Genomic DNA, 13981 nt, shown 5'->3' with positions numbered 1-13981 from the left:
CAGCACAGAAATAATGCCTGTGACATACACAGGCTACAGCCAAAGGTCACTGAGAAGACTCAGGTGTTATTCCTTCCTCTCTACCTGCAAATAATGAATTTGGGAGCTGGCCCTCCATGTTCCAGCTGTGCCTGTGGGGATGTTTCTAACTGCAGAGCTGAGTACCTTATCAATTTTGGGTTGGTCACAGCCAGCATTAGTTAGTCACGTGGAGGATGTTGTTAGAATTGCTGGACAATGCCAACAAAGATAAATGTTTGGGGTTTTTAGCAACAGCTCACTGCTTCTTCAGTTTCCTTCTTAATGAAGGTCCTGTATCTTCACTTGCATCAGCCATCAAAAAATGAAGCAATATTGCTGGAATATAAGCAATATAAGGCTGGAAACTCCTTGGCAGCAGCTCCTGTAGTGCAGGGGATCTGAACCCATGAATGCCCTCAGCAGCACAGAGCACAGGATGGGTCACCTTGAACAGATCTTTCAAGGAAAACAGGGGTGCCTTCACAGCACCCAAACAGCACAGARCACACCATGGCACCCTAAACTGCAAAGAGCTGCTCTGAAGAGCAAAAAGCTACTCCAAACAGAGCAGAGCTACTCTAAAGGGMATACAGCTTGAGACTAAATTGGGAAAACAGACAAGGTTTGAGATTTTGCAATCAAAGGGCAGGAGATGTGGAAGAATCCCATCTGAATTCCTGTTAATACAACTCSTTCAGCTCAGAATTTCAGGTGAGGTGCTTATGTGTGTAATGCTATTTATGTCCTTGGAAGTTTGTTGCGTGTCAGGCAATGGTTCTGGAGGGAGCTGGCAAGYTGTACTTTCCTACAAAGTACTGCACAACACAGTGACAACTTCAGTTTCACTTGGCAAGGAGCTTGGCCAACCTGAAATGGAGTCCTCCAGGGTGTCTTTCCTTCACTTGTGGAACACAGAATCATGGAATCCCAGACTGGTTTGGGTTGGAAGGACCTTAAAGTCCATCCAGTCCCACCCCCTACCATGGGCAGAGATATCTTCCACTATCCCAAGTTGCTCCAGGCCCCATCCAACCTGGCCTTGGACACTTCAGAGATCCAGGGACAGCCACAGCCTCTCTGGGCACCCTGTGCCAGGGCCTCCCCACCCTCACAGGGAAGAATTTCACCCTAACATCTCATCTAAACTTGTGCTCTTTCAGTTTAAAACCATTGCCCCTTGTGCTGTGACACTGTGCCTGCATAAAAAGTCCCTCTCTGTCCTTAACCCTCTTCAGGCCCTGACAGGGGCTCTGAGGTCTCCCCATGTCCTTCTCCTCTCCAGTAAATCCCCCAGTTGTCCCAGCCTGGTTCCAGTGCAGAGGGGCTCTAACCCTGGAGCATCTCCCTGGGCTACTCCTGGTTCCTTTGGTGTAACTCTGCTGACCTTGGGCCAGTGACTAAATCCACCCCTAAATCAACACAGGGCTCCTGCACTGGTGACTTCCAGTGATTTTTTGATTTGTATTATTATTAGTATTATTTTTATTATGTATTTGTATTATTTTTATTATTATTTGTATTATTTTTACTATGTATTATTATTTGATTTTGAGCCCGGAAAGGGGGCTGCTTAATATTTTGATGGCTTTCTTCCACCATTGAAATTACATTTGAGGCTTAAGAATCAAAATCTCTCCTGCTTCAGAGTTCTTTATGACTTTCAATAATTTGTAATAAGTTTTATACCTTTGAAATCAAAGAGAAAAAGTGAATTCTGAGTTTATTATTATCATTCCATAGTCTGTCTGAAGGCCTCTACAGGCATCACCTCTCTCTGCATTCAGGACTTCAGCAGCATTTTGAAAAATATCCTCCAGACAATCAGAAAGTAGAAAACCCAGGCTAAGTAAGACTCAGCTTTTCTAGAAATTCAGCTCAGCCTCTGGGAAATGGAAGGTCTGTTGGAAGGTTCCCTGCCCATGGCATGGGGTGGAACCARATGATCTTTAAAGATCTTTCCAACTCAATCCATTCCATGAAAGTGTTAAAGGATATGGGGTAACCAACTCCACCACAGCAAATCTCTCATCAGAGGTTGAACAACCAGGTCCCAAGGTGATTTGCACTCAGGAACAGCTGAAAAACCACAGTGCTCCTCCAAATCCCACTGGAGACCAAGGAAATTTTTACATCAGATCCTGTTCATTTCTGCGCCAGAAAAATCCCAGAAACAGGAATCCTGCAACTGTCAAAGCAAGATTTTGGTTGGATACCTTGATACATACACTAGGGCCAGTCTGCCTGCTTTAAAGTGTGTGCCAAGGCTTGTGCTTCCACCTAAATCCATCATCCCTTCAGCAAGGCTCAGAAGTCATGGATTTTAGTGAAGGAGCAGCACAAAACTGGAATTAAGRGCCTGTTAAAGTTACATTAGCTCAGGGGTGTAACATAGCACAWGCATGAGATGTGAGAAAACCTCCAATCCTGCTTCAGCTTCCAGGGAAATGCAGTTGACCAAAGCTCTCTGCAGTACAAATCACACTCTGAGTTTGTTTGGGTTTGGGGTTTTTTTCCGAATGTAGCAATAGAGGTTTTCCAACTAATRACTGAAGAGCAGCAAAATGAATAAGGCAGGTAGATCTTTCCACTGAACAAAATAATAAATYTTTCCCCTGGAGCATCAGGACAACTGCACACTGATGCAGCCAGTGTCAGATTTTGCCCAGTATTTTGTAATAAAGGGTTATGTAATTCCAAGTCATTTATACTAATGGAATGTGGGAGCTACTGCAAAACACTCMAGAGGATCAGTCAGAAACTTCATCTGTGAGTGTGTCTGGCAACTTGCAAATACTTTCCTGTCTCTGAAATTTATGGTTATTAATGTCAGTGACATGGCTTGGCAGGCATAATCTCCAGTATTTCCAAGCCTTTGCTTCAAAATAACTATTCTTGATCAAGAAAATTAGGACAATCATTTCAGCTAGTATTTTTTATGGTTTTTTGGTTTCTTTTCTAAATTGTTGTATTGATTTACCATGAAGCTTTCTAAAGCTCAGCACAAAATGATTTCACATTACTCCAGCAACATCTGAAAAAAGCAGCACACAGTGCCAAAGARATGACACTGTAACAATTAGTGATGGAAATGTGAGGTAGGAAATTATCTTCAGTACAAACAACTCAACAATCAAAAATATGCATTTGATGAGCACAAGAAACAAAGAAAGTGTGACTCAGCTGGAGAAAATAAAACTCTCTTTAAATAAGGCACTAGATAAATGCCTAAATAAGACACTTTTGTCCATCACAGCAGCTGATGAAGGGAKTAGCCCCTCTCTGGGCTGGTTTTTACCTGCAATTGCTGCTCTGGGCAGAGGAGCTGAGGGAGCAGAGGGGCACAGGCAGAGTTCCAGGCAGGCGAGTGCTTCCTCCACSTTTTCAGCCATGGAATTTGTGCCTGCAGGAATAACTCTGCAAGCCCTGCTTTCSTGAGAGCCTCAACCTCCCTGAATCACAGGGAAACCCGAGGGAACCAGGGTGCTGCCCTTCTCCCAGCCACTGTTKGAAGAAACTCGAGTGCACACTCGAGTTTGAGTACACACAAAGCTTCCATATCAGGAAAATTTACAATRATGTGATTTAGAGAGCAGAATGGGATTCATGCACTGGACCTACCAAAGAAGTTACCACAACAATAACAAAGAAAGCAGTCRGGAGTTTCAAAGGTCCCTTGGGGACACAATGACTTCTACAAAACCAAAATCCAAAGAAAATCTCCTTGGAATCAGCATATGCTGCTCCAGTTCATGCCTAGTAAAAGAACTCTGTGAAAAAGAACAAAGTAGGACTGACTTACTTGTCCAGAATGAAATACAAATCAAATCCTCCGTAGCAGGCAGGACCACCATTCTCTCTCTTTCCACCGTGTCCATCGCAGGCGAGTGTAAAAATTGCTAGGAAGACACATTTGAAGCCAAATCTCAAGATGTTTTGCTTTGCAATGGCCATTATATCCAGTGAGGAGGAGAAAAAGAAATCTCTTCTTCCAAGGCTCCTTTATTTCACAGGTTTCTCCACAAAAGCCATTCAGTGACCTTTAAATGTATATATGTATATTGTATTCCTTAAAACTCCACTTGCAACAGTTGTCCTCGGGAATTGCAAGACTTTTCCCCTTGTTTCGCTTGCACTTCTGTTTCTTGGTTTCAGATTTCAAGATGCACAATACTGTATTTCACTTTTTTTTTTTTTTTTTTTGGGACTTGACCCTCAGTCTCCCTTGCAGTTCTCGGAAAGCAGCACCATTGTTTGGCAAGAGCAGGAGCAGCCTCCTCACAAATCTTGCTTTGTCACAGACTTCAGAAAATACAGGGAGGGTTTGTGGTTCCCCCCCTCCCTCCTTAATTGTTATTGTTATTAATAAAGATGGCAAGCTCTACTTTTCCTCAGTAAAAGAAGCTCAGAGAATGCCATCTCGTGGCCAAAACTCGGGCTGAGCACATTTGTGCCCTGAGCACATGAACAGCCCAGAGCAGCTCCAGGTACCGGGAGAGGCTCTGAGTTCTGTGCTTGAATCACAGCCTGGGCTGGGCTGGGCTGGGCTGGGCTGGGCTGGGCTGGGAGGGATCTTACAGCTCATCCCATCCCACCCCTGCCATGGACAGGGACACCTTCCACCATCCCAGGCTGCTCCCAGCCCCAATGTCCAGCCTGGCCTTGGACACTTCCAGGGATCCAGGGGCAGCCACAGCTTCTCTGGGCACCCTGTGCCAGGGCTTTCCCACCCTCACAGGGAACATTTCCTTCCTAATATCACATTTAACCATCCTYTTTCAGCTTAAGGCCATTCCCCCTTGTCCTGTCACTACCTCTGTTTCCCACACAGTCAAAACCTGAGTTTAAAGACCTTAAAAAACCTGGGGCAGCTTCACAAAGCCATGTCAGGTTTCATCCCTGGCATTTCCTCAGTCCTGAGAAATACTCAGCAGTACCTGTGCTTATGAACCAGCCTGCCTCAACTCACCACCCTTACCAAACTCATTTCARCCTGTAAAACCTAAATTGTCCCTCTTCCAAGAAAACTCAGTGGAAAACATAAATTCATCTACTCTCCCATCTCTTATCTCCTTCCACAAACAGCACCACAGGCTCTAAAACCAGAGCAGGATGGCTCAAAAGGAACACCATGCCCCAGGGAAGGAGCTCCTGTACCAGTAAAAGCTAAACYGGAGGAGCCAGGCACAGGGGCTCCCAAATTCCCTCCCAGACCTTCTCAGCCACAAAGCCATCCTGCCAAGTGCCAGCTCCTGGGGAGTGGAGCAGCTTCAGAGGGGGTTTCAGGGAGTTCAAGTGTGCTGAGTCAGGCTTTCCAGCTCTTCTGCACTGCTTAAAGCATTAAATTTGTCTTTAAAACATCCTTAACAAAAGCAAACAATCTGAAGGAGAAGCAGCAGGATGGGGTGCAAGGGAAAGTGATGAACTGTGGTGACAGACTTTGACAGAAGTGRAAATGTCTGAATGGCACATTAGTCAGGCACCCTGATGGCTCAGACTTTGGAGTGTTCTCCCTCCCACACCTGGCCATGCTCAGCAATTCAGCACCTCCACCACCCCCAATGTGGATAACAGAAACAAATCCTGACCAAAGCTGAAGCTCTGAGCCCCAGAAGAGCCCTTGGGAGCAAAGTTTCTGTTGGGCTAGACAGGGGCAGAAGCAGGGGTTTCATAGGTGAATACTCTGGACTTCCCACTTCAAGGGCAATTGGGAGTGCAGGAGCAAGTCTTTCATTTATCTCTTTCCATTTTTATATTTTTTATATAATTTTTATCTTTTCTTTATAATTTTTATCTTTTCCATTTATCTCTTGGTCTGAGAGGAGAGCAGTGACACAACTCACTGGTGCCCAGGGAAAGGATCTGTGCCAGATCTGTGCCAGGGGATCAGGATTCCTGCAATCCATGGAAATGCAGCAGTGTGTCCCACTGTGTGAGAGCCCTGTGCTGAGGCAGCTGAAGGGTGGCTGTCATGGTTTGAATGAATTTGATGGGAGCAAAACACTCCCAAGTTCCAGCAAACCTCTCCCTCTCTCTCTTTTCCCCACCCGGGTCCTGGAGACAAACATTTCCACAGAGAGGAAAGTGAAAAGAAAAGGGGAAAAAACTATTTATTTAGAATTATAAAAACAAAAAGAAAAACCTGTGGAATCAGCTGTTAGATCCCAAAGCCTTTCTCTTCCCTCCTGGGAGTAGCTTCCCCTCCAGGACCCCCAGAGGGGTTGGACAGAGTCTCTCTCCGGTGGTTCACTGAAGGATCTTTCTCGCCTGTCGTGCCACGGGAAAATCCTCCAATTCTCAGATGATGAAGAAAAAAAAAATTCGAGGAAAAACAAGTCCAAAGAAAGGGAGAAAAAATGAGCAGTACCAGAGAGCAGGCAGCTTCTTTTCCACTGCTGATCCCGAGAGAGAGCCTCCCCAGAAAAAAAACACGTGTCCTTTCCCTCCCATTGTCCTTGAAGGGAGGAACATCACCAAACAAACCAGAGCAGTCTCGACTAATGTATAGTTACAGAAGGGTTGTTTAACTTTCCTCTAACATAAGCAGATGACAGGAATACAATACTCAGCTACCCTAGGACAGTGGCCCTGCCCAGCCCCGGGCAGTCAGGATGTCAGGGATGGGCTCCTTTTTGGGGAGCTGTGAAAAAGATGGAGCAGACACCTGCTGGTTTGCAAATCCAGGTGATCTGCATGCTCAGACCTTCCCAGATCAGGCTGCTGGAGACACCAAAGCACAGAGCTGGAGCTCCTGTAGGCAGCAAARCTGTGCTAGGTCAGAAGGAAGCTTTGGGGGTTTTAAAGTTTTATGCAGCTCTTCTGGACCAAATCGGTTTGTAGTTCGAAAGCTGGAGTTACCCAARCCCTGGGGTTAGGCATGGAGAGTTTTGTGTCTGTATTTGAACGTTGTGCTGCCCTAAGAAAGGGAATGAGACTAGTCTGTGGATTTTGGTTTTTCTTTGTTTTGTTTTGTTTGGGTATTTTTTTGTTTTTGTTTTTTTGTTTGTTTGTTTTTTTTTGTTTTTGTTTTGTTTTTGTTTTTTGGTGTGTATTTTACAAGAAAATTAGCTCAATGAAGAATGTAAAGCGTGAAACGGTAGAAGAAAAGCGTCCTCTTTAGGGACTGATGTACTGGTTTTAAGAAATTTTGGAAAAGGACTTAGGGCCAGCTTCAGATCTGAGGTACAGATAAGACTCCTACCACAGTCAGATAAGTCTTGTTGTCATTGGTTTAGGAGCTCTGTCTGCCTAGAGATTAAAAGCACAGTGATAATTTCTTCCATTTGTTTCTCACTGGCCCTGAGATGAACAAATACTTTGAGTTTAAAAAACCCTCAGGAAAACAACTTTGGCATAGAGATAGCAGAGGGAAAGAAGGTGGAATGGTAGAGGAGATCTGRTTCTTTGTGTAGCTGTGGATTCAGACTGACAGAAGATTCAGGRAAACTTGGGGAAAAGCCAAGGAATGAAGCATCAGATGAAGCTGTGAGTGCCCTGAGATGGAGGGAGCTGCTGGCAAAGTGGAATAATGAATTTTTGTGCAACTCTGAATTTCTTGAGAACTAATCCTCTTCATATGCCCACCTCAAAAGTGTGTATTTTTKTTTATGATCTGGTAAGAGCAGCATCAACCTTCTGAGAAATGCAGCTCCATAACAGGAAGCTCATGTGAGACACAGGAGGGGTGCTGGAATTTCTGTGTGTCCCCCCCTCAATAAAAATGCCAGAAATAAAATGGAGGTTTTGTGTGAGAGACCTATCAGTGCTTGGGAAGACTGAATGTGTTCTAGTCTTTGTGTGAGAGACAATAATGAAGTGTTTTAATTGCATACAGCAGTGCAAGGTGTAATTAAGCTCCAGCTGGTGCCCTTGGTATGTGAACAGAATTTGCATATCTCAGTGATGATGGAAGGGGTGTCAGCAGATCTTGTWTTATCAGTTTGTGGGTCTATGGGACCTTCTCTGAAGCTCCCAGCTCAAGGAATGGTTCTGTCTGCCTGTGGGGACAGTGCTGCTGCTGAGAGGTGTCCCAGGATGGTTTTGGGAGCACCCTTGGGTGGCTTTGGGGTGGTTCCCTTGGGCTTCCAAATGTCTGACCTGTATGGTGGTCATGGCTTTTGTCAAGATGTAAAAATCATGTCCTCTGTTTCTAATGGCACTTCAGGAGGCTGTTACAGCATTGTGTGGAAGTTGCCCACACATCCCAATGTTATTATCACAATTAAATTATCACTGCACAGGAATTCCTGCCCAGTGTAGATGTGTCCTTAAAGTCTCTGGCTGTATCTTCAAGTGCTGGAATTGAGCACAGCTGTGCTGGTGCWGGCACTGCTACACTCCCTTGGTGSTGGGGGATAGCAGACTTGGCTGCATGTGACTGTGACCTTTTCCATCTCAATTGGACAACTCGAGACTGACACTCAGTGGCCAAGAGCATTTTTTTCTTCCCTGGACTGCTCCAATTTTTCAAGGGATCAGAGCTCCCTTGTCTCTTGCTTTTATCTGACTTTTCCCTGCTGTGATTTCATTTGCCTCTGCTGCAACATGCAAGGCTGCAACATTAATTTTTTTTGGTGATTCAAGTTTGTTCCATCAGCTTTTTTAACAGGGGCTGCTAACTCTGTGTATGGATGCAACTCTTTCCTGCAGGGTGTTATACTAAGAACACAGATGAAAATATATTGCTTGTAATATATTAAAGAAAATAGAAGAAAATGTCACAGGGAACAATGTCACCATAATCTGAGAAGGKGTCCTGGTTTAAGAAACCAGCCTGACTGGAAAGGAGTGGCAAAAATATCCCCCTGTACTGGCCAGGAGGCTCCATTTGTCCTTGGCATTGGGGCTGCTCAGATTAGTTCAAGCACCCAAAAYGGTACCAGTGGGTTTTTGGTATGGCTGCCTTGGAGGTGGAGGAAATTAAACAGCTCTGCCCTGCCTGGTCTGTTTTAGGACCTTTTTGCTGTGAAGGGTTGAAGAACAACACGTGTGGATGGCTCTCACAGGAGTGCAGCAGCACCAGCCAAGACCCTGATCCCATCCAGGATTCATCCATCACTTGGGGAGCCCAGGAGGGGTCAGCAGGACCTGCTCAGCCTTCAGTAATCCCAGGAGGTCAGAGTGAAAATCTGATGGAGAACAGAGACTAACAGCAGATTATTGTGTCTGACTGAAGTCCTGCTGCTTCTGAGTGCTGCTGTACTGGAAMTTCAACAAGAACTGGAGCCAGAGGAGCCCAGTGTTGTGCCACAGCTGACATTGCTGGTGTGTTTTTCCCAGTCCCTTTGGTAGAGGGTGCAGGCCACAGTTCGTTTTCACTTGGAGRGGCATCCAGTACACCTGGAATTGACTGTCCTGGGGTGGAAACCTCTCCACCCTCTGCCTTGGGCTGATCCAGACCTCATCAGAAAGTGGTGAGGCTCTGCAAGCTCCACAGTACACTGGTGATTCTGCTGCCTAAAAATCAGGCTCACCTGAAACAGAGGCCAGACAGACTWAAGAGAATGAGAATAGACAACTTTAATACAGGCCTAACAGCCCTACTGGTACATTAGGGCAGACAAAAGCCTCCTCCTGAGGCTACACMMAAAATGGAYACTGARTCATGAGATCTTTCCCTTTTATAAGTTCTGTCTTATTAACATATTGGGCCTCAATCYCCCAGTGATATCTTCAGGTGATGTCAACCACCCCAAATTTGCTCSCCCCCAATTCTCTGTTGTTTCCATATTYTGGGGCCCTGAGGCAGTGARGTGTCCTTGGATTTCAGGCTCAGAGAGGAATTGTTTTATCTAAAGATGGGAGAATGGTAGTTTTTAGTGCTATAATAGAGAAGTATAAGAATACAGATGCATGAAATGCAGAAACTAAAGATCCTAAGGCATCAATTCCATCCTGGGAGGATTCCATCCACAGCAGAGATTGTGCTGGAAACCCTCTGATGGTTCAGCTCTTGCTGAGTTGTGCTCACTATCAATCAGGGACTCTTTACTGTCTCATGTTCTGCCCATGAGGAGCTGCCCAAGGGAGCAGAACYAGGACAGCTGAGCTGAACTATCCAAAGGGATGTTCCCCACCACAGAACACCATGCCCAGTRTCYAAACTGGRGCAGTGGCCTGTGAGCTGCTGGGGGACAGGCTTGGCATCACTCAGGGATGGTGAGTGATTCCTCTGGCCATCACTTGTTCCCCTTGGGTTTTTTTCCTTTCTCTCTCTCTCTCTCCCTCCCTCTTTCCATTAGTATTGTTGCTGATGCTGTTTCTATAATTAGCACTATTAGTAGTATTGTATTTTATTTTGTTCCAATTATTAAACTGYTCTTATCTCAAGCCACRAGTGTTACTGTTTTTCCTGATTCTCCTTCTCATGGGGTGACAGTCCCCTTGGGCTGGTGTTGTGGGAAATAGGGCTCTGTAATAAGGCCCTGCACTACTCTCTGTCTTCCCTCCTCTCCTCAGCATTTCATGCATATTTATTTTTGTTTGCCATTACCCATTTCCAAGCACTTGGCTAGCCTAGAGCAGCCTTGCAGCCCTTCTGCAAGGGTGGGCTTTTCTTTCTAACTCAGGCAAAGAAGGACATGACAAGGGCTGAATGATTGTGTTAGGGCACTGTATAATGAATAAAAAGAAATTAAAATCTCTCCTAAACTTGATTCTCTCCCATTTACTTTCAGACTGCACAAAATGAAAGCTGATAGTCTGTGAGGGAATTAAAAGAAWTTGTGTAATATCAAGAAGGAAGGAGAAAGGCAGCAACAAMCTCCTGCCTGTGTCTCTCCTCTGCTAGGACTGATGTGAGCTCAGCCAGGTAATTCAGATGCCTTTGCCTCAGTGAACTCTGCATGCTTYCAATCTGCTACAGAATAAAGCCTCTGGGGCCAGTGAGAGGCCATCAGCAAATGAGGGATGTTGTGTGATTGGTATTTGTATTAAAGACAGATTTGTGTTGACCTGGATAACCTGGGGTATCCTGGCATTTTTGTTAGAGAAGAGGAAATAACTCAATCTGGATTGTAARGATCTGAGCAACAGGAATCCCAACCTGGCTTTATTTTAGGAACAGAACAACTCTGTACATCCCACAAAGGAGACCCTGCTTCCCCTAAAAAAAAAGGCAAATTCATTGCTTTGCTCTTTTTTCCTTCTGCCTTTTGTTCCACATGAATTAAGATTTTAATGTGAGGCATCTTTCCCTGAATGGGGAAGGAAGGTTTTAGCTCTGAATGCCTAGTTTGTACTTTACACACCCAGGGGCTTGCCCAACTCTCTGGGTGTGCTGAGAGCTTGCAATGAAAAGAGCAATTAAAGGGTTCAAATGGGGCAAAATATTATTCTGGAGGTGTTCATAGACAAAAAAGGATAGAGTAATGACAAACATGGGGGAGTTAATCCATGATGAAGCAATTTAATTGATAGCTCTGGTGACCAGTTGATCTATTTCAGTATGAAATCCTCAAAAAGGAACCTCTTGAAAGAGGAGATGCCAGAGTATAACAACTTTAGGGTTGGCTTTGCACAGCAGCTACAAAGCTGCAGCTGGAGCATCCACACAAAGCTCAAGGAAGGTGTGATTTTCACACGTAGTTACTGTTATGACAGTACACGAGGGACAAATACTGAAGGACATCAAGTCTGGTACATGATCTGAGATCGAATTGTGGTCCTTTAAAAACAAGAAAAGAAAAACAAATGTCATAAGATATAGACTAAGATACTGTTAAGTGCTCTTTGCATTCACTCACTGACCTTAACACYCAGCATATTGCACTGCCTTTTCAATCAAACTGAGCCCCCTCAGGTGCCAAAGCAATGCTTAAAGCAAAGCAAGTAGTGAGCAGGTGGAAATGCTGCTTATGCCAGAACAACCTGAGCCTCAGCTGTAAAGCATCTTTTCATGACAGGGCTGGAGACGATCAGCTGGCAGGAAGGCTCAGAATCCTTTAATGGTGCTCTATGATTAGTTCCTCTGAGTAAAATGTAGTTTGCTTGGATATATTTAAAACAAATATGGTTTTTTTCCCCATCAATACAAGAAATTGCATTGAAAGTGATCAAATTACAATCAGGGCACTCACAGCAACTAAGCTGATTTATACCCACCTCCATAGCAATGGAGACTCTTCTACAAGGGTGCATTTTTGTTGCTCAGAGTGAGCCAGCTTTGGAAGAGTTGCTGCACTAGCAATGCTTGAGCAATGGTACGAGGGGCACATCCTCTTGGAGTCCCTAAACAGCAGTGGCTCCGTGGCTCAGCACGGAATGCCCCACAAAGACGTGCGCTCAAACAGCCCCTGCGACTTCCCGTGCAGGAATCACGGCTCTATTGCACACGCTCCCGTGAGTCCCCGTGCCTGGGCATTACAAACTCAGGCTGGTGCCAGTTCATGGGCCCAGTCATGTGGACTGCGGCATTCCAGAAGAATCCTAGGAGGTGCAGGTCATTAAACACCTGCGGAACTTGATCATTCCCCCTGGGAAAACCCACCCAGAAGAAAGCCGTTAGGCTTAGTTTTGTGAAGCATGAAGGTTTGGTGGCTGCCTCGGTCAACTCGGCAGCAAGCTCTGAGCTGAAGGACAGTGGTTCCTAGCACAGCCCTTTCTCTTTTCCTGGCCATTGCACAGGAGTTCAGTATGGGTCAAAACACTCATGGCCAAAACTAAAGCCCCCTTAAGATTCCAGGGAAGGTGCTGGAAGGCTTTGGTTTGGGTCAGATATGGCAGCTGTGGCACCTCCCTTCTCCAGTGCTGAGCTATAGAGATGTGGAACCCTTTGTGCACCTGCTGAAGGCCTTGGTTTCTGCACTTCTCACAACAGAAGAGCAGCAGTTGTGCCTTGGTCATTCCTTGAGAGAAAAACACGCCAGGTCAGTAGCACTAAGAATTGCCTTGCTTGCACTCACCGTGAACTTCGTAAGCCACGTAGGTGATGAGTCCTATGCATGTAGAGAAGGTGTCTGGTCCATATGATTCAAGGTCACGAATTGTTCTCTTGACGAGGGTGAATGTGATCTCCTTTGTAGGSGGTCTTTGATGATGCTGGTTCTAAACATCAAATATCGGCATTCAGCAAGATCAGTGCCCTGATCCATTTAATTCCAGGCATATTCCCAGTTTTAGTTGCTATAAACATTATAAGAATAATCTAAGTGAGCTGTAACATTGGCAAAACTTGAAAACTCTCCATTGAAAGCATGTGAACTAGAACATTCCAATTTGTCAAACTCTTCAAGTTGCATTGTTGTAAAATATCATTGAAATTCATAAAAATATCTAATTAATGGTGTGATGAACCTGGTCCTCACAGTGTCTATTGGTTTTCAAAATAGCAGGGTGTCACATGTAAGTTTACTTTGCATTAAGTACACCTTCTTTACAAATAACTGCTCTATTTCAATCTTACCCTGCTGTCTGCAGCCAGCTGGGGAAGTGCATCAAAGCTGGGCATCTCTGTTCTGTTCATTATGGAAATGTAGCAAGCTCTCTCGGGCAGCACTTTGGTTGCCATAAAGCCCTGTAAAATGAAGTTATTGACCATTTGGAATATATTCTTTCAATCATTAATACTGGAATTATGTACACATTAAAAAAAGTAATAGAACAATTTTTACTGGGTGTATGAGCCCGTGTTCTCATCCAGTCTCTGGACAAGCACGCTCCCTGCTGCTCACCGTGTCATAGTTCCAGATGSTTTTCCAGGAGCCACGGTTGGTCTTTTGTTCAATACTTGCCACGAGCCATTTTCTATTGATGGTCATAATTTGGTAGCCTCCACCAATGGAGACTTTTTTCTTTACTTCCACCTGTTGATGCCAGGAAAAGAAATGAAAGAACACTTGGGCTTTCAAGTGATTAACTCCCCAAGGCTTTAGAAAAATGAAAGATTCAAGGAGATCTCATGAATCAGGGAATACAGAAAAGCAGCCATGTGGAAATTGTTCATTGTACTCACATGATCAGCAAG

The 13981-nt window shown here is 44.9% G+C and overlaps 2 protein-coding genes across 2 annotated transcripts in view; both read right to left on the bottom strand.

Annotated features, from left to right (window-relative positions):
- The window catches only part of ANTXR1 (ANTXR cell adhesion molecule 1), an 81001-nt gene extending 76634 nt beyond the window's left edge, over positions 1-4367 (bottom strand). Inside the window, exon 1 of the mRNA XM_057385840.1 lies at positions 3821-4367. Within this exon, the coding sequence (XP_057241823.1) occupies positions 3821-3972 (152 nt within the window). The 5' untranslated portion in view covers positions 3973-4367. The remainder of the gene's footprint in view (positions 1-3820) is intronic.
- A 7227-nt stretch (positions 4368-11594) lies between these two features.
- Positions 11595-13981, bottom strand: part of LOC130585373 (gastrokine-1-like) — a 4065-nt gene continuing 1678 nt past the window's right edge. Inside the window, exons 2-5 of the mRNA XM_057385839.1 lie at positions 13689-13883; positions 13421-13531; positions 12921-13062; positions 11595-11683 (exon numbers count right to left, since the gene is read on the bottom strand). Of these exons, the coding sequence (XP_057241822.1) occupies positions 11595-11683; positions 12921-13062; positions 13421-13531; positions 13689-13883 (537 nt within the window). The remainder of the gene's footprint in view (positions 11684-12920; positions 13063-13420; positions 13532-13688; positions 13884-13981) is intronic.

The sequence above is a fragment of the Malurus melanocephalus genome, unplaced genomic scaffold (genome assembly GCF_030028575.1).
Source record: "Malurus melanocephalus ecotype Western Australia unplaced genomic scaffold, MMel_1.1 scaffold_878, whole genome shotgun sequence".
Classification (NCBI taxonomy): Eukaryota; Metazoa; Chordata; class Aves; order Passeriformes; family Maluridae; genus Malurus; species Malurus melanocephalus.
This window is presented reverse-complemented; position numbering and strand designations above follow the sequence as displayed.